This window comes from Panthera tigris, chromosome A2, assembly GCF_018350195.1.
Source record: "Panthera tigris isolate Pti1 chromosome A2, P.tigris_Pti1_mat1.1, whole genome shotgun sequence".
NCBI classification, from domain to species: Eukaryota; Metazoa; Chordata; class Mammalia; order Carnivora; family Felidae; genus Panthera; species Panthera tigris.
The window spans coordinates 96987798-97008887 of record NC_056661.1 but is presented as its reverse complement, the minus strand read 5'-3'; the positions used below and the strand labels follow the sequence as shown (position 1 = coordinate 97008887).

General features: G+C 34.4%; 1 protein-coding gene across 9 annotated transcripts in view; it reads right to left on the bottom strand.

Moving 5' to 3' along the window:
• Nucleotides 1-21090, bottom strand: part of CASD1 (CAS1 domain containing 1) — a 141464-nt gene that overhangs the window by 87649 nt on the left and 32725 nt on the right. For 5 of the 9 annotated variants that reach the window (XR_006211204.1, XR_006211203.1, XR_006211205.1 and 2 more), the window contains exons 11-17: nt 18120-18239; nt 16991-17147; nt 15514-15593; nt 13083-13184; nt 10388-10528; nt 9757-9834; nt 5951-6043 (exon numbers count right to left, since the gene is read on the bottom strand). Coding sequence is in view for 4 of the 9 variants with exons in the window: in XM_042966590.1 (XP_042822524.1) it covers nt 3674-3940; nt 5951-6043; nt 9757-9834; nt 10388-10528; nt 13083-13184; nt 15514-15593; nt 16991-17147; nt 18120-18239 (1038 nt within the window). In the remaining 5 variants the exon portion in view is untranslated. Of the gene's footprint in view, nt 1-2480; nt 3941-5950; nt 6044-9756; nt 9835-10387; nt 10529-13082; nt 13185-15513; nt 15594-16990; nt 17148-18119; nt 18240-21090 lie in introns of those variants that run through there. The other 4 variants (XM_042966590.1, XM_042966613.1, XM_042966595.1 and 1 more) reach the window with 2 other exon arrangements.

Sequence of the window (21090 nt, the reverse complement as noted above, 5' to 3'; positions counted from 1 at the left end):
TTGTTAATAGTTTTCTTTTTGGTGACTATCAGAAAATTGTCTTAGATGCTTTCTAAATGAAAAGTAAAAGCTAATAAAATTAGCTGAATTTTAAAATATTGTAATAATTACTTTTAAGCATGAAGATTTCGCCCTATGCAAGACAGAAATACTTCTAGGTAACCACAAATTTCCTTTTAAAATATTGATCTGCCCCATTTTTATGCTCTGAAATGGTATTTTAAAAGTATTTTGTAAATAAGAAATAAGTTAAATCATTTCTAATTAAACCATTAGCTCATAATATCAACTCTACTTTTGGAAAATAGTCTCTTGCTTATATTACCTTATTGATCTTTAATTTTTTTTACACTTTTTTTTTAATGCTTATTTTTGAGAGAGAGAGAGTGCACGAGCAGTAGAGGGGCAGGGACATAAGGGGACAGAGGATCTGAAGCAGGCTCTGTGCTGACAGCATTAAGCCCCATGAGGGGCTCAAACTCATGAACCATGAGATTGTGACCTGAGCCAAAGTCAGATGCTTAACTGGCTGAGCCACCCAGAAGCCCCTATGGATCTAACTTTAAAAAAAAATAGAAAATACTTCTAATTTATACAAGAAATTAAGAGGAGTTTCATTAAAAGACAAATATAGACTTAATGGAGATTTTCAAATTTATCTTGTCTTCACCAATCCTCAAAATCACCCTAAATAAAACCAAACTTAGTATTTGGAATTTTTGAAGTAGTTGTCAGGATCAGTTCTGCAGATAACTACCCAAGTTACTTTATTTTTACAAAAGGGAAGCTGTTAGGTTGAACCATATGATAGCATATTAGTATTTTAATACAGTGCAGCATAAAAATTCCAACTTGGCTCTGTGTTATAAGTCCACATATAAAGCAGAAGAGACAATTTAAGGGAATGAGGCATTGTCCTAAAACTTGCATTCTCTGAAGAACTGGCTTTTATTGAGGATCTATCACATGAAGGTTATGCCCTTAGTCTTATATTTATTTAGCCTTAATGTTTATAATCTAGTAAGAAAAATTATATAAACAATGACAGATATGGTTATTATTAAAATTAACTTTACAAAGCTTACAAGCTTCCTGTGATCACATTTGAAATAATGCAGCATTAGTGGGGGAAAAATTCACTCACCTTAAAAATTTTAACTGGCTATTTATCTTAGAATGGAATGGTAGGGTATAAATGTTATTTCATATCAGTACCTAAAGCAAACGATAGGATCTATCTAGCTGATAGGTACAGTGAATGGTTTTTGCTCAAGGCTCTGAATTTAATGCTTTTTTGGCTATCCATAAAAATGGGAAGGTTTGGCAAAGGAAATGGGGAAGGATTGCAGTAGATTTGAGTCAACCAAGTATCTTTTGGGCCCAGATGGTAGATTTCTCAGTGTGATTTATATTACAGACAATCTGAGTTTAGAGAACCTCCATGGTTTTATCTCAATTTTAGTGTGTTGAAATATTCTGTTAAACATCTTTTTCTGAAGAATGGGATGACAGAGCTATGATAGTCAGAATCTGAATCAATGCAGAAACAGTATTAAAACATATACCATTCATAGATGCTGTCCTTATGGCAATTTTTACCACAATAACCTCTTACCCATAAAGACTCATTAAGAAAATTTAATGTAAATAGAATATGCTTTAATTACAAATGTACTATATTTTAGTTATGATATATAACTATAAATAAAAGAGTGGGACATATGAAATGAGAGCATGTGAAGAAATGGCTTGCTAGTTAAGCTCTATGCTTGAGTTCAAATAGGAAGGAAAACATATTCATTGGGTATCATGATTGGAAGACATAAGTGCTTCCAAAAAACAGAGAAATACTGGTCATCTTTCTTTTTCAATTGTTTCATCGGGAAGAATCTTTTTCAGGTGATAAAACTTACAAGCTAAATTAAAATGCACTCTACTCATTGGCAAGCCACACCAGCAAGAATAATGTGATCACGGTGCTTGGAAGTTTTTGATTTATAACTATACTATTCTCTACTTATAAGGCTGCAGTCTAGGAGGCAGAGCAATGAATCATTACAATTGTCTATCTGGGAAATGTCAAAAGATTAAGTAAGGGCAGAAGAAGAGAGAAGAAGAAAGAACACACATTTTTGTCTGAGAATTATTCCACAATTAATGGGAAGATACCACTAGCACATAAATCCAGTGCTGAAGAAATAATAATTAAATTTTTAAAATCTTCAAATAAGGCTACTAATAAAGCATAATGCTTAAACTTCCTGGGTAGAAAAGCAGATTATCCTCTGTGACTCTGAAAACTAAATCATTCCTTATTCAACTATCACAGTGACCTCTCCCGATACACTAAGAGTTTGGGAAAATAAACTTAAGCTGAATAAAATAAATGAATTAGAAATTTGAACCAATCATTAATGGATCCAGATTTAAAAAAAAAAAAGGACACATACAGTTTAATTGATACTTTGCTGATACAAAAATAAGCATCCACAGAATGTTTATTTACTGTTTAAATTACTCCATATTTTCATATACCATGAACAGAAAATATATTTTATCCCACACACAGTAAGAACAAACAAGTGCAATCTTTCAAACATTAAAAGTTATAATCAAATCTGTACAACAGATAAATAAATTTATACCTCTAACAGTTAGCCTGTAACAAAACAAAATGAAAAACATACATTGCCCGAAGTCACCGGTTTACTTAAAATTCTACTCATGGTTAATACATCTCACTCATAACAACTTGAATTTTTACTACACTGCACAAGTTAGATTGATAAATATTTTAAAAATAGGGGGGAGTAATAGGAAATACCAAAATGATTATAAAGAGCTTTCCAAACATTGGAAATAGACAGAAATTAATTAGTTGAAGGAAAACATTAAATGGATCCACAGGGTACTGGTTTTACACTGGTACAGCTTCAGGAAAGAAAACATGTGAATGTCTGGATTGGAAAGAAAATTTGGCCTTTTTATAAAAAGAAGCAACAGCATCAACAGTGACAAAACCCTGTCATGGAGCCTAGAACAACTCTGTGAGACAAAGTGTACAAAGATTTAGGTATACCTGAAAAACACAGTTAGGAAGAAAAATCATGTCAGGAAACAGATAACATCAGAACATGAACATATATAAATTAAAGGCATACTGTTTATCATTCCACATCATTGCACATATGATAAGAAAACAATACTGCAGTCATTCTTGAGTAAGAAAGTTTCGGTGAAGTAGGAAGTTGCATGATAAATACAGGTGTAGACAATCTTATTACCACAAATTTAGTAAATATCAAAACACTCAGTGGTGTCACTAAGCTAATTAAATTATCTATATGTATTTACTGGAAAGGTAATTATTTCCCTGCCTTCATGTTAACTTAAAATCATTTATAAATGGCAATATAGATCCAGTAGAAAAGACTTTTCACATGCAGTCCTATACAATGCACTCTGCTTCAATTTTTTTTTTCAGTATTTCACATTGGAGATGTACATTTCCAATATATATACAACCACACATGTTCAACAGACGCCACTGAGCTGTCCTCTTGCCACACAAATTAATTTACATATACATTTATATCTCCAGATAGATACTTTTCTCCTCTAGGCAGACACAAAATCAGTCTGAAGAGTTTAAGTTTTTTAGGATCTTAGGAACCTAATGTCTGGATTTGTCTTGAATCGACGATAAGATGAGGAGTCCACAAAAAAATGCAGCTATACATGCCAACCTTTTCAACAGAGATGAGTTATCTTTAGGAATAATAATCTGTGCAAGATCATTAGTGATCTGAGAAATTTCATGTGCCACACAAACAAATATGAAAGTGCTGACAATGATGTTGAGCATAGGGTTTCCGGGTATGAGAACCAAGATGCCTCTTGTGTCCGCTGCCAGCCAGATGTGATACTGGCAAATAAACAGCTGGAAGGAAAGTATCTAAAGTTAGATATGTACAGATGGTCCAGGACTATCTCACAGTTTTGCCTAACTTAAACATTTGGTAGCATCATTACATTAGCAGGCTTTTTCCAAACCATTTAATTCTGTTTCACTCTTGGTCCTGAAAAGTCTACTGTGGTCTACTCTCCAGAACTCCTACTTGCTCAAGTACTACTTCAAAGTCCCCAAGAAATGAAACAGGACCCTTAGAACTTTAAAAAACATTTTTTTTGCATGACATAGAAGACAGCTGACAGAATGATATCTGAACTCTGGTATTTAGACACCAAATAAAGAATCACTACGTGTGTGTCTATGCACATAAGTGTATATATATATATATATATATATATATATATATATATATGTGCATACTGCATATTTAATTATATTTGTGAACCATATTTCTGTATGTGGATACATGAGCAGGAAATGGCATAGATTTTAAGATGTCTTCAAGTGTGCTTTGAATGGCCAGACAAATTTTTTCAACTGTATTTTCATGCTTCCATAGTATATTTCAACTTTGATGTGAGTATACATATTAGATGACACCACTACAACTTTGATTGTGATCACAAATGTTCTCTCATGAAATTGGTTCAAAATATCAAAGAGTAGAAAAATGCTTAAACTACCTCCCAAATATGAGACCATAACATTTCTATATATTTTTTTAATGTTTATTTATTTTTGAGAAAGTGTGTGTGCACACGCACATGTGCAAGCAGAAAGAGAGGGGGACAGAGGATCTGAAGAGGGCTCTGTGGTGACAGCATAGAGCCCGACGTGGGGCTTGAACTCATCCACCATGACATCATGACCTAAGCCAAAGTCAGACACTTAACCAACTGAGCCACCCAGGTGCCCTAAAATTTATTTTTACTAGAAATACCAAATTATAACTTCATTCAATTAAAATTTATACAAACTCTCATACTCCAAGTATTAAGGGGTTGGCAAAATATTCTTTATATCTACTGAATGATTTGGTAAGCCATTCTCGATTAATAATTCTAAATTCTATTCAGTCTCACTTATGAGACAAAAAAATAATAGAACATTTATTCAAGAACTCAAAAATTTATTTTCCCTATTTTAAAAACAACTTAATAAATCTTATACTCTAAAATGTATCTTCTATGATTACAATATGAATTCCACTGTTTTAAAATGCTCTATCTTGGGAGCGCTTGGGTGATTCAGTCAGTTAAACATTCCACTCTTGATTTCAGCTCTGGTCATGATCTCATGGTTCATGAGTTTAAGCCCCATGTTGGGCTCTGGGCTGACAGCGGGCAGCCTGCTTGGGATTCTCTGTCTCCCTCTAACTCTGCCTCTCACCCTGCTCCCTCCCTCCCGCGCACGCTCTCTCTCTCTCTCTCTCTCTCTCTCTCTTTCAAATAAATAAATAAACATTTAAGAAAGTAAAATGTTCTACTTTGAATAATAGAGCTCAGAATAGGCAGAATGTATTTTAAAACATACTTTAAGGTTTTAAATAATTCATATTAGGTACTGCACACAAAATGTAATGAGTTTAAAAAATTTCCCCAAATTTCCAATCACAAAATTTCCTGAATTTTATTAGGATAAGTATTGATAAACTAAATTCTAGTAATATTTAATTATGGAGATGAAGAACAAATCAAAATCCCCTCAGCTTGTCTTCATTCATATCTATTTATAAATTTCATTTATATCTATTTAATTTTTTTCCTCTCCTGATGTCAGCATCTTAGTTGTGTTTAAAAGCTTAAAACAATATAAAGAATATTTGAAAGTCATCTATGTCCAGTCATTTAAGTAAGGCTTTAAAAACATACTATTCTACTGCTGTTGAAAGTTCTGAATTTTTTTCTATAATGCCATAAATAACATAGCTTTGATTTTTTAAAAATGTCTGTTGGATTCACGCACACACAGCCACACACACACACCTGCATGTAACACTTGGCTATAGAAGATAGAACAAAATATTAATGTACCAACCTCTAATGAAATTTTTCCAAACCAAGCAAAAAATGAACTATAAACTGAACGGGCATATCCAGGGATATTCCTTATTAGGATGAAGGCTAAAATCTAAGGAAAAACCACAAAGGCAAAATAAATAATCTGTTTACTAAAAGTGTTTGCTTCCTGTCAAGTGAGAACTTTATTATCTATGTTCTTGGACTATTTGATACATACACAATGTTTTTTTTCAATAAAGTTTTGGCAAGTCATTTTTGTTCTAGAGTCTGTCCATGTTAGGTTTCTCAACATGTGCTCTGTATGTATACCGCATGCCAGTGCAGAATGTAGGTAGTGCATGGCTGAACAATTTTATGTGTATTTGAAAAATTGTAAACCCACGTGAGGCCCTTTGTGTAGAAAGAAATGATATCCTATGTTGTGTAGCAAAATTCATAAAATTTCATGATACAATTTGGCTTCTTCCATAAAGTATCTGCCTGACTGGCAGCCATATGCCTTCCTTTTGCTCTCTTCAAAAGCCTCCTTCCACTAACAGCCATGTAAAGATGAGAAATGGCAGGACTTTTAAGATGTCCTCATGTTTGCTCTGTATGGCCAGGCAAATGATGCCTTAAACTGCATTCACATGTAATGTATTTTCTCCTTTTGATCTCTTCTCTCCAAAAACAATCTCCAGCTTTTGGGCGCTGGCCTTTACCTCTCTCCCCCACCCTTCTGTACTAGGTGGAATAATCTTGAATTTTCTAAACTTCTAATTCAGTGTCACACTCAATAACTAGTTTATCAAGCAAAGAGCTCTCTTTAGAATCTACTCTCCTTATAAAGAACAAAGAAATTGTAAGTAAAAAAGTTTTCACTTTCACAAACATCTTCTCTCCTAAAACTTCTCTCATAAAAAGATTGAAAGATGTATTTGCACTTCAGAGAAAAATCCCATATTCAGTGTTGATCATTCTGGGCATCTGGTCAAAGGCTTTCGGAAGAAGCCTCTGGGATGCATACAAGATGAGCAAATAGGAGATCTGTGGGTCCCTCAATCATTGGGAAAAAGGAACCAAAGTGAACTACTCAGGTACTATTAAGTTGAGTGATCTTCATGGGCAATAGCATCAAAGGGACTCAAGTTTGAATCTGGCCTTTCCCTTGTATTAGTTTTGGGATTTAAGGCAAGGTACTTTACTCCCTTAGGTCTGTTTCCTCATTCATATAAATAGGGATATGATTTACTTGGAAGGTTGATGTGAGCATTTGATGAGAAAACACATAAGAGGTACTTATCATAGCATGCACTGTGAGTCATTTAAGAAACATATTAGGTTTAATAGCACAGCTGGTATATATAATGGTAAAAATCATAAAGGTGAGACCTACACAAAACCCTTGAACATGAAACCATTTAATGAGTTATAAAGTACTGCGTAAACTGTAAAATGCTAGGAAGAATGACATAGATACCTACAAATCACTAGTCTGAGCTCTCAGAAAATCCAGGAATAGTTCTAAGCAAATCACTTTCTTTCTTTCTTTCTTTCTTTCTAACTTTAGAAAGAATATGTACTTATTTCTTTAGCATATTCCAGTCTGAGTTTTGTCATACACTTACTAAACAATGTGATAAGGGGGATAGAAAATCAAGTAATAGCCATGGAAAAGATAACAGGGGTCTAGGGAGCCATCCTTATTAGCTTTGTAAAGAAATAATAATAATGCTTAAAATTTGTTCAGCATTTATAACTTGTTGGGTACTGTGCTAAGCACTTAATATACATTATTTATGGTTAATCACCTGTATGCTGTTCTATAACAAGCCCTTCTGGAAATTTCTATCCAGATTGATGGGCAAAACTAAAAGGTCAGGATTCTAGGATTGCTCTACAAGAGTGAAACAGATAGAAGGATTGAGAGTATAGAATTATTGAACAATTATATTATACACCTGAAACTAACATAACACTGTTAATTATACTTGAATTAAAAAAAAAAAAGATTTGATATATAAGCCTTCTGCAGGCCAGGCTGGGAAAATACTTTCTAACAGAAAACTAGGAATCTTGTACATGTTAAAATCTTAAGAAGCTCCCTCAGATAAGTATGCTAAAGGTACACAATCATATATATCATTTTTAAAAACCACAATGTCCTATATACACACATCTACACCTATACCCTCACACCTACGTTACCCTTTGGCATCTGAAAATAAGAGTGAAGTGTGATAAGGATGTAAAATTTGGGGCTCCCTGGATGATCTGGTTTTTACAGTAGGGGACTGGGTCCCTTGAAAAGAAGTAGCTGCTAATAAAATTAGTACTTGCTTCAATTTATGCTCCCTGTCCATTCTTTTCCTCTGCACCAGAGGGGCTGAGGCCCTCACTGAAAAAGTATTAAGTAAACAGGAGTGTGTAGAGGGTAGTGACTGGAAAGGAAGGTGATAAGGATTAGCAGTGCTTGCCTGTTATTGTATGTGTATCTACTCTTTCCCTTAGCTCTTCTTATATTGTTCTGTATTGGTGCATCATGAACGGTAACACCTCCCTTCCATTATGAGTAACAGAAATGATATCAAATATGATATACCAATCATTACTGGTAAGGACTATTACTGTCTACAGAAGTCGTGAAAATGCCACATGACTACAGCATAATGTTTAAAATTTCATTATCAATTACATTTTAAGAGTCTGTCACATGCTCAATTCTACTGACTATATAGAGGCTTAAAAGGAATAAAATAGTTCCTTGCACTGAAGAGAACTTAAGACCTAAGAGAAGATCCTCTAGAAATGACCCCTGCTCCTCTTTGCTGGACTACTCATTTATTAGATCATGGCTTAGACACTACTTTCTCTAAGAACCCTGCTCAGATACCAAGATAGCTTGAGAAGAAACCCCACATGCTTCCAAAGCTTCCTGTATTTAACCATCGCCACACTATCACAATGTCCCATCATCACTGGCAACGGGAGGTATCCCTGCAAAATGTCAATCTGCTTTGAGTTGCCCCTCGCCTCTGCCCACCTCTCAGTCGCTACCAAACACTTCTCTAGACGCTGGCTGAGTTCTAGCCTGAACAACTTTCTGTAAATTTCCTGAATGTCAATTTGCTCCCTTCCATCGCAGGGCCTGAGTTCTTGCTGTCCTTTATCCCTCCATTCTCAACTTAATTTTCTCAGGGAAATAATTTCTGACCCCAGACCATGCCTGCTACAACTTCAACTAGGTCATATCCCCTTACTATATTCTCTTGTAGCATCATATACAACTCTTTATAATTATGTGGTGATTATATGATTACTATCTGTAATAGAAGAATGGAGGCTCTGGGAGGATAGGAACTATGTCTATAATACCCCCAGCATAATATTAGTGCATAGTTATATTTGTTAAATGCATGCAAAATGTTAAATGAACAAATATTTACTGGTTCATATCTCTACTAGACCATAAATTCTATGAGGGCAGGAGCTGTATATATCTTAACAGTAAACTTCTTACATGTAGCATGGTACTTAACACATTGATAGTTATGATTTAATAAAGAAATATGAGTAAATGAAGACAAAGCAAACATGAGGAGAGTTAACAAGTTCTGAATGCCTACTGTAAAGTGACAAATATTGACAATTTCCATACATTTCACGTAACAACCCTTTAAAAGAAATTTTAAGGTTTCTGTACAGTAAAGGAAGGTAGGGGTTAGGATGATTAAATAACATACCTACATTTTATAGTTTGATCTCAAATCTCTCTGCTTCTAAAGACTGTGTTCTTATCAAGAATTAAGAAAAACATTTTTTTTCCTAAATCAGGATAATTACCTGCACCACAGATACAGATGGGTGGAGTTCATTGCACTCTGCTTTGTTTTTACAACTGCTAGCCCAGATGGAATAGGTCTAAAACAAAAAGAATATATATGGATCAGTTCCTGAAAATACTTATGACTCAATGAAGCAGCTTCCTCATAATCTACACAGTTTTTGTTTTGTTTTGTTAATAACATTATGCTCCATTATGTTATTTAAAAAGCCTTAGTGAAAGCTGCCCACAGGTTCGGTCATCACTTATTTTGGTATGCTCAACTGTTAAGTAAAAGAAAGCAGACAGAGAGGAGCACAGGTCTGTGCTCCTCTGGAAATAGTGATCATGAGGCAATGATCACTCTTCCTGTCAAACACCTCACATTTTATTTTTCCCCAAATTTATTACATTTTTACAAATTTCCATTTCACTGAGTTCTCAGTCATTCTTCATATTTAACACATGCATATATACACATACATATATACATTCTCTTAGCATTTATGTTCAATGAGAAGAAAATGGAGAAAAAGGATTTTAAAAGTAAAGATTTATTAAAAATAATTGATTGAATCCCTATCTCTTAATGTTAATATTCTGTACCATTTAGGATTTTGGAAAACTAGAGGATTACACTTTGAAACTTACCAAGAAAGAAACTACTGAAATAAACAATAGAAAATTTGAAATTTTGTTTGAAAAAAGAGGTTCACCCTTTCCTTCAGAAAGTACTTGACGCTTCTGTAAAGCCAGATAAATGAAAGCAAACAACATTCCATGAAAGACTACCTAAAAAATAAGAAGAGAAAATTTGTTTTAAACAGCTAGATTTCAGTAAGTAGCAGAAATAGTTGGAAAATAAGGACAATATATACAAAAGTAAGTAGGTTAAAAGCTTAAAGATTAAATGAAGGTCTTAAACTTCAAGAAATGACATACAATCAAGGATTGTTAGAAACGATCCACAGCTCTTGCAACAATATGAGATAAGCTGGTTCATTTTGAGCAGTCTCAGCCGCAAGTGAAGAAATAAAGAGAAGTTCAAAATAATGACAAAAACACAAGAAACAAGTGTTGATGAGAATGTGGAGAAAAAGGACCTCTTGTATACTTTGATGGGAATGCAAACTGGTACAGACACTGTGGAAAACAGTATGAAGTTTTCTCAGAAAATTAAAAGTAGAACTACCCTGTGATCCCATAATTCCACTACTGGGTATTTATCCAGAGAATACAAAAGCACTAATTTGAAAAGATATATGCAGCCCTATGTTTACTGCAGTATTATTTACAATAGCCAAGATACGGAATTGGCCCAAGTGTCCATTAATAGATGAATGGATAAAGAAGATGTGTGCATATATATATACACACACAATGGAATACTATCCAGACATAAAAAGAATGAAATCTTTTTATGCAATAACATGGATCTAGAGGGTTTAATGCTAAGTGAAATAAGTCATTCAAAGAAAGACAAATATCATATGATTTCATTCATACGTGGAATTTAAAAAACAAAACAAACCAACAAAGAAAAAAGGAGACAAACCAAGAAACAAACTCTTAACTACAGAGAACAAATTGGTGGTCATCAGAGGGGAGGTCGGTGGGGTGATGGGTGAAATAGGTGAAGGGGATTAATAGTACACTTATCATGATAAGCACTGAGTAATGTATAAAATTACTGAATCACTGTATTGTTCACCTTAAACCAATATAACACTATATGTCAACTATACTGGAATTAAACTTTAAAAAAAGAACAACAACAATAAACTATTCTGAAGACATATGGCAAAATTTAAATGCTCAACCAAAATAAAACACATTTTATCTTGATACTCTCAATCAAATAAAACAACAATAACATCACCAATATCATGCTTTTAAGAAGGAGCATATGCACACAAGAATGGGGAAAAAAAATGGTAGACCAGAAAGCACATAGAGCTTCCTTTTTTTTTTTTTTTTTTAAACAAAGGTTTAAAGTGAACTATCACGGTAGATTGCTGTAATGACTAGGTTGAGAATTTAGAAGTTGGTAGCAAGACTTTAGCAAAGCTTTTTATTTATATGTGATTTTGAAGTGCAATGTAGTATACTGGAAAGTGCAAAGGTACTGGAAACCAGAAATGGCACAAAATAGGCATTAAGAAAACATTTGTTGGGGCACTGGGTAGCTCAGTCAGTCAAGCATCTGACTTCGGCTCAGGTCATGATCTTGCAGTTCATGAGTTTGAGCCCCCTGTCGGGCTCTGTGCTGACAGCTCAGAGCCTGGAGCCTGCTTCGGATTCTGTGTCTCCCTCTCTCTGTGCCCCTCCCCTGCTTTCTCTCTCTCTCTCTCTCTCAAAATAAATAAACATTAAAAATATTTTTTTAAATCAATAAAAAAAAGAAAATCTTTGTTGAATGAAAAATAGGATGAGTGAAGTATGGAAGAAAAAAGGGAAAGAGAGAAGAGAGGTAATTAATATTTATTCATTGTCCATTATTTTCCAAATGCTGTGCTCGATATTTCCTGGCCAATGAATCTTTCCTTCAAGATTAAAGTTACGGAATCACCCATGACACTGTTCTCTCTTCTTTACACACTTCTACCACAAAATCCATACTGTATATAACTTAGTACCTAAATATAAATAGTAACTTTGGGTTTTAAACTAGATTGTAAGGCTTAGAAGCCTGGTGGTATGTCTTCTTTCTCTAATATATTCCTCATAAAACCAACATCTAGAGCATATACTAGGGTTCAATAAATATTGTGTTGAATGGCCAAAACACATATATGAGGGATCATTTTTATTTTTTTTAAGTTTATAGGGATCATTTATTTTTAAGTTTATTTAAGTAATCTCTACACCCAACATGGGGCTCAAACTCACGACACCAATATCAGGAGCCACAGGCTCCACTGACTGAGCCAGCCAGGCACCCCTATGAAGGGTCATTTGTAAATCAAAATTATGTCTCAAAGAAAGGCCACTTTATAGACAACATTTTTACAGTATTTTCCTGCTCATATATATATATATGTACATATATATATGTATGTATATATATATATATATATATATACACACACATATATATGTGTGTGTATATATATACATATATATATATACACACTATATATATATATATATATATATATATATATATATATACACACACACATGCATACCCTCTCTCCACTATAAAAAATGGGAGGAGGGCTGCTTTAATTTACCAAGTCAACATACTTCCTTATACTAAAACTAAATAAAAATAATTATAATTTTCCAAATAATTCTTTTAAAGCGTTAATTTGAAATGGCAAAAGATCACAAGGTAAATACATACGTAACGGTCTAACCTCCATCTGAACCACCATTCATATACATTCCCTTTCAGTTCAAAACACTTGGACAATGGCCAAAGAGAAAAGATCTTCTCAAATGCACCCTGAGAAAAGGAATCCAGAACACAAAATAAGATGGTATGAGTCAATACTTGTTTTCTAACTCTATTCTAAATTATAGTTTTCTACTAGGATTATAAAAAAGTTATTCACAATTTAAAAATTCTTTAATTTGACGTTCATTTGAAAATAAATTTATTTTACTAACGGCTAATAAAGATGACTTAAAACTTTTTTGTTAACTTACTTTCACTGCACATGAAAGGCTACTGAGACTGCAAAATTAAAACAAAAAGTAAGCTAGTAACTGGAAAATTCTTCCATTTAAGGTTTTTAATCTATTACATAAAGCAGCTAATATTTACTGATCAAAACATCAAAATACAAAAGACCTCAGCCATTATGATATCAATATCCTAAAGAATGATGGTTAAAGTTAAAATACAGTTTTTCCTTCTCTAAATGTCCTTAATAATCTATAATCAACCATCTGAATTAAAAGAATCCTCCGAATTAGTCACCTTACTTAATCAACCATACCCAAATGCCATTACCAGCCTTTGAAACAAAGTTTACAATTTTACTCTGGTCAAGTTAGTGAATGCACTCTCTTATTAATCTGACAAGCCTGGAAAATCTGGGACTGAAGGGGCAGAAGTCTTGGGTGCATTCCTGCACATTAATGAAGTCTTTCAAAGAAGAGAACAAAAACCTCAATTCCCAGACTAAAGAAGGACGGCAAACTTTTTGAAGGAAAGCTCCATTATTAGACCTAATGCCACAGCATAGAAAATGTAACATAACAATTTTTAAAAAGGCTATTAAAAACCAAAAAAGTGAAAACAGCATTGTATTTTAGGTAATGTTGAATCTTTATAAGAACTTTATTATTTTAATAAAATACAGTATCCTCCATTTAACCATTTAAGAATTTAAAATACCTATAACTTATTAAACAGAGGTCCTATCAAAATCTGTGCCTCAGAAAATAGAGGATTCTTACCAAGAGTTGCAATATAAAGTACTTATAGATCATAAATATTGATATGAAGTACAGAAATATAAATATCAAAATAAAATATAGAAATATTTAGCATCTATTAGAAATACATGGTCCTGTAGATCATATATATGTATTTAGCACTTAACATATTATTTCTGATTAAAAATTTATTTATGTGATCAACAGAAAAGTTCTTAGTGAGCACCCATTTTGTGAAAGACACTGGGCTATACTGGGCCATGTACTTTTTCCTTTTGTACACTAATCCAAAGCTGGGGAAACCTTTATTGAACCTCTGGTTCACCTTCCCTTGTCTCCCTCAGATGCACCACAGAGTGTTTGGAATTTTAATCAATAAGTGTCAAGTAGCTGTTGCAGTTACCTGGCTATTTCTTCATACGTTTGCTATTGTTTCCTTATTATTTATAAATCTCCTGCAAAAAACCTTGCAGGTCAGGCAGAAATAAAAATGCTTTATTTCTAAGCATGAAAATAAGAATGAAAGCCTACAAAAACAAACTAATAAAAACCAGCTTTATAGGATCACTCTCTCCCTCTCTCTCTCTCTCTCTCTCTCTCTCTCTCTCTCTCTCTCACACACACACACACACACACACACACACACACACACACACACACGATGCTTATATGGCATTTGCATCTGACACAGCTAAGTACAAGACAGGGAATGTTGGAGATGGGAGCAAACTACAGAATAAGTCACAACTACAGGCATTCAAATTAAAATATTTTGTTATAAAGATCATACTGCCCAAATAATATGTCTGTCTGATGGACTGACCAGCAGGTAGGAATTTGCCACCTTGCTAAAGTAGCTGAAAACATCTCAACCGTCATAAGAGGGGGATAAAAGGGTAGAGGTAAGAAAATGACCAAAAATTTTATTAAATTAAACATATTCCATACATACAAACCCATTTGCTCCTGAGTTGGTTTTACTAACTGCCAAAATTTTAGTCTATGCAGTTATGGAAAAGTCAAGTAACACTTTGAAGCAATGAATAATGCACAAACCAAGCTGCAAATTCTGTCAAGAGAATTTTGATCTCCACTTAGAGTAGTGTCTTATAAGAGGCATTCAATAAACGTCTGATTGATCAAAGTCAAGTAAAATGGATTTTGAACAATTGCCAGAGGAAGAGCTTTAAATTGCTCTTACAACAAAAACAGTGGTAACAAAAGTAGATAGGTCTCAAAAGAACTACACTGAGTAGTCAACTACAGAGTGACACTTTTATTACAGTCATTAAAAAATGAAGCTAAAAAAAAGCTCTGACTCTTCTTACATACTTTGACTTGAACTTTAAAATAAAATAGAACAAAATATAAACTGAAAAGACTGTACAAACCTGAGAATATGCCAAAAAACATATACATAACAGCAAGAAGGCTAGTTTCAACAGTAAGCCAAAATGCCAGAAACAATTTCCTAAGAGAGAAAACATTTAATTTACTAAAAAGTATAAATTTACATAAAAAACATATTAAATAGTCTCTGTTTAATGTATTAATACTCTGCACAGTCCTTACAATAATCAAAGGCTGCCTATAGGATACATAAAATATATGTAAGTGGTATAAACTGTAAGAAGGGCAAAAAGGAAAAGACGGACCAGCCTCACTAGGAAGGAGGCCACAACCCACACCTGACACCTTACGTATCTCCTGTTCATCCACTATAAATATATCTGAAAATATCTCCTGGATTCAATTATACCCATGTACTATTCAAAGTTACAACAAAATTTGGAAAAATATGTCAATATGTTCAATGTAATTCTAACAAACATTCATGTTGAATATAGCTTAGGTAACACTGCTTAAACATTAAAGTTTCAAGGAAAGAGCTTAAGAACTCCCTAATGGACTAACGTTTAACCTTAAAATGTATTTTAACGTATGCATATTTTAAGTTACATGTTCATAGTTTATATATATTGATTTAATTTGTTAGGTTTGTGTCGAGGGATTAAGGTACAAAGGCTATTCAACAACATTAATGGACTTGATTAAAGGCTGGAACTCAACTCTTTCCTGAAAAAGTTATTTGACATTATGATGGAAGTCAGTGGAAGATATTTTTGATATATAATATTTGATTGAAAGAGTTAAGTTAAAAATTACTAAAAACAACAATTTTTAATTTTTCCAAAAAAGGGAAGCTTTTATTTCAATGATATGATCTTCAGGGGGAAAAAGCATGAAGAGAAATGAATGTGGCCTCACTTTGAATATGACTAGTAACTGGCTATGTGGAGTTTGAAGGTGACGACCTTCTGGACGCTCAGGTTTCTTTATATGCACAACAGGCTGACAGTAAGTGTGTAAAGAGTTGTCTAGAGGGTAAATTGTATTAGTGCCCTTTAGACCTGGCTGACATAAAAAGCCTTTTTGTAAGTGAATGTTTATCCAAAAATCTCAATACATGTAAAATATATAAAGCAGAGCTGCCAAAGACGAGAGAAGGCTATAAGGGCCTGGAGCCCCATTGGATTGCTCTCCTCTCCTCCAGTGGTCTTCACTCAGGCTCTGTACAGGACAGTCTGACAAATGCTGCGTCAGCTGATGTGTAAAACGACTTTGAAAAATTTAGATTAAAAAAAACACATACATACAATAGACATGCAAACTATTAATCTGCACTGTTATATTACTTGAATTATTTAGCTGTACCATTTTGGAAACATAGTTTAAGAACAAAGTTTCAAATATCAAAACTACACATAAATTTAAACTATGTCTCAATAAAAAATAGCCTTTAACAATGAGAAATAAATTTTGTACATGAAAAGTATATATTTATTAACAGTAAGAGAGTATATTTACCGTTTGCTTTTTTTTGGATTATTTGTGGCCATAGTGCTAAAGTAACATATATGACCATGAACCATACAGTGACCAAGGGGACAAAGTAATAGAATTGATAAGGCCGATCCATTACTATACATAACACCACTACCAGGAAATTGAGACGAAATAAGACCTATTAAAAAGGAGAAGAAAATGGTTTTCATTCCAGGTATGCAGGAAAAGCAAAGACAGATTCTCTCTGACAGAGTACAAACGTTTATTTAAGACCAAAGTAATAACTGCAAGTATATTTTACTAATCCTTAAAATTACATTTGTTCTACAATCACTGTAAAGAGTTGAATATAAAATATTTATGCATCATTATATTAACTAAATCCAAGTAAAACACCAACCTCAGCTGTCCTCTGGCTACAACTGTCATCTTGCTAAATGTAGGGAGAGAATCATAAGTCTCCTTCCTAAGGCTATGGTTTATAAGCAGAGATTAGATTACGTCAACAAAAGGGTGTCCATTTCATCTGTTTGATGTTGATTTACCCCATTTAGGATTAAGTTGAGAGTTGTCATAGATACAAAATAATATTACTCAAATTAAAAAGTGACTTTGGGACCTCTGTTAACAGTCATGTCAGACCGTGTGATGTCACTCAAAGAACACAGGGTTTAAGCAGATTGATATTAGAGTTGTGCCACTTACTATCTGACCGTAGGCAAATTATTTAGCCTCTCTGAGCCTCAGTGTCCTTTCTGTAAACATGAAGATCACAACTCAGGGTTGTAATGAGGGATAAATAGTGTTCAGGAAGTGTCCAGCACAAGGTGGAAACTTAATAAATATTAATCCTCTTCTTAAAGAAAACATAGCATATTATAATAATTCCAGGTAACTGTACATTTCTATAAAACTGAAGTGAATTAGCAGTGTCGTCCCTTGAGTACCGGTCCTTTTATTAGACATTCACTTAAATTACATTTTCCCTTCCCTCAGTAATAAATTATTTATCTCGAATTATTAACCACAGAACACAGAAATAACATAACTTTAAAGTGCAATGTCATATTCAAATTATTGGTGGCCTTATAATGACCATATTCATATTTTTATGTCAAAATGAAAGAAGAAGAACTGAAATCATCCCTACCTGACAGACTCTATGAATTCCAAAGTCTCCTTTGATCCAAAAGTATGAGAAATGCCCATACCCTGTCTGAAACAGGTATGCAGCAACCAGAACCCGGATGTGCATGTACACAGGCAAAAACTGTTGACAAAAAAATAAATAGGTAAAATATGTTGGCACTAACTATACTTTGAAACATCATAACCAGTACATTTAATCAAGGCAATGGATCATCGTTACCAGTTGGTATAAGCTCAATAAAAACATTTATGTTCAAAAGTTAGGCAACACAGACCAAGCACTAAAAAAATGTAGACTTCAGAATCAGACCCGATTCAAATTCTGGTTCTGCCCCTTACCAGCTATGGGACTTTAAGTCCGAGTTTTCTAAAATGCAAAATAACAAGGTTCTTATGAGGAATGCAGGAGTTAATAAATGTGAAACACTTTGTGTATTTCCTCCACTTAGAATTAAATATAAGATATCCATAGTTATTAATCATCAGATATGCTGAATACGAGGTAACTCTGGATTTCACATTTTCCCAGTGAGAAGATAAAAAAAACCAAAAAACAAAATGCCACATTTTTGGCTCCCTTAAAAACATGGACTTTAGATTTGTAAATTGTTGTGTAACTACTTATTTAATTATTTAGCAAAAAATGTATATTAAAATATATGCAAACATAATTTAGAAATATTATTTCCCTCCCATTTTTTTTTTTCAATATATGAAGTTTATTGTCAAATTGGTTTCCATACAACACCCAGTGCTCATCCCAAAAGGTGCCCTCCTCAATACCCATCACCCACCCTCCCCTCCCTCCCACCCCCCATCAACCCTCAGTTTGTTCTCAGTTTTTAACAGTCTCTTATGCTTTGGCTCTCTTCCACTCTAACCTCTTTTTTTTTTTTTTTTCCCTTCCCCTCCCCCATGGGTTTCTGTTAAGTTTCTCAGGATCCACATAAGAGTGAAACCATATGGTATCTGTCTTTCTCTGTATGGCTTATTTCACTTAGCATAACACTCTCCAGTTCCATCCACGTTGCTACAAAGGGCCATATTTCATTCTTTCTCATTGCCACGTAGTACTCCATTGTGTATATAAGCCACAATTTCTTTATCCATTCATCAGTTGATGGACATTTAGGCTCTTGCCATAATTTGGCTATTGTTGAGAGTGCTGCTATAAACATTGGGGTACAAGTGCCCCTATGCATCAGTACTCCTGTATCCCTTGGGTAAATTCCTAGCAGTGCTATTGCTGGGTCATAGGGTAGGTCTATTTTTAATTTTTTGAGGAACCTCCACACTGTTTTCCAGAGTGGCTGCACCAATTTGCATTCCCACCAACAGTGCAAGAGGGTTCCCGTTTCTCCACATCCTCTCCAGCATCTATAGTCTCCTGATTTGTTCATTTTGGCCACTCTGACTGGCGTGAGGTGATATCTGAGTGTGGTTTTGATTTGTACTTCCCTGATGAGGAGCGACGCTGAGCATCTTTTCATGTGCCTGTTGGCCATCCGGACGTCTTCTTTAGAGAAGTGTCTATTCATGTTTTCTGCCCATTTCTTCACTGGGTTATTTGTTTTTCAGGTGTGGAGTTTGGTGAGCTCTTTATAGATTTTGGATACTAGCCCTTTGTCCGATATGTCATTTGCAAATATCTTTTCCCATTCCGTTGGTTGCCTTTTAGTTTTGTTGGTTGTTTCCTTTGCTGTGCAGAAGATTTTTATCTTCATAATCCCTCCCATTCTTAATTTTTTAAGTTTATTTATTTATTTTGAGAGAGAGGGAGAAAGAGAATGAACGAACGAACCAGCAGGGGAGGGGCAGAGAGACAGAGGGAGAGAGAGAATCCCAGACAGTCTCCGCTCTGTCAATGCAGAGCCTGATGTGAGGGCTCCATCTCACAAACTGTGAGATCATGATTTGAGCCGAGATAATTTAAACTATGAGATGAAACTATCAGACACTTAACCGACTGAGTCACCTAAGTGCTCCCAACCCTTAATTTCTAAAACAATTTTATTTTACTCTCCTACATCAATGTTACATCATGACCAAGATGCTTAGAATAATTTACCATGGTTTTTCAGAGCATCCTATCTTCACTTCTTTTTTTAACATTTATTTACTTTTGAGACAGAGAGAGACAGAGCATGAATGGGGGAGGGTCAGAGAGAGAGGGAGACACAGAATCTGAAACAGGTTCCAGGCTCTGAGCTGCCAGCACAGAGCCCGACACAGGGCTCGAACTCACGGACCGCGAGACCATGACCTGAGCCAAAGTCGGATGCTTAACTGACTGAGCCACCCAGGCACCCCTCCTATCTTCACTTCGAAATTAAATGAAATGTAACACATTTCTGATCTATATTTTATGGGAATCACTGGAAATATCTCATTTATAACTCCTAATTCTCATAACCCTAGAATGCTGTCATTCATCCTATCAGCCACCACCCCTTTACATGTATGATCATGATCTCCACAACACAACTAGTGCACTGGTTTTGAAATAATCTTTTTTTAAATTTATTTTTATTTTTTTAATTCATTTTTGAGAGAGACAGAGATAGCGTGAGTGGGGGAGAGGCAGAGAGAGAGAGAGAGAGAGAGAGAGAGAATCCCAAGCAAGCTTCGCACTGTCAGTGCAGAGCCCGATGCGGGGCTTGAATTCATGGAACCACGAGATCATGGCCTGCGCTGAAACCAAGAGTCAGATGCTTAACTGACTGAGACACCCAGGCACCCCTTGAAATGATCTTTAAAAGGCTTGTTCAGTGACATCCAACCCTTGCAATTATAAGATTATTCTTTTAGGGATAATTACTAAATCTATGTAAACATTTTTTGGCTCCTATTTTATAGATGCATCTGATCACTCTGTGATTATCCAGCATTGACAAACTTATGGCCACTTCAGGTTAATGTATGTTTTCCAAGTGATACCTTGTAGGAAAAAATAAAATAAGTAGACATCTTAA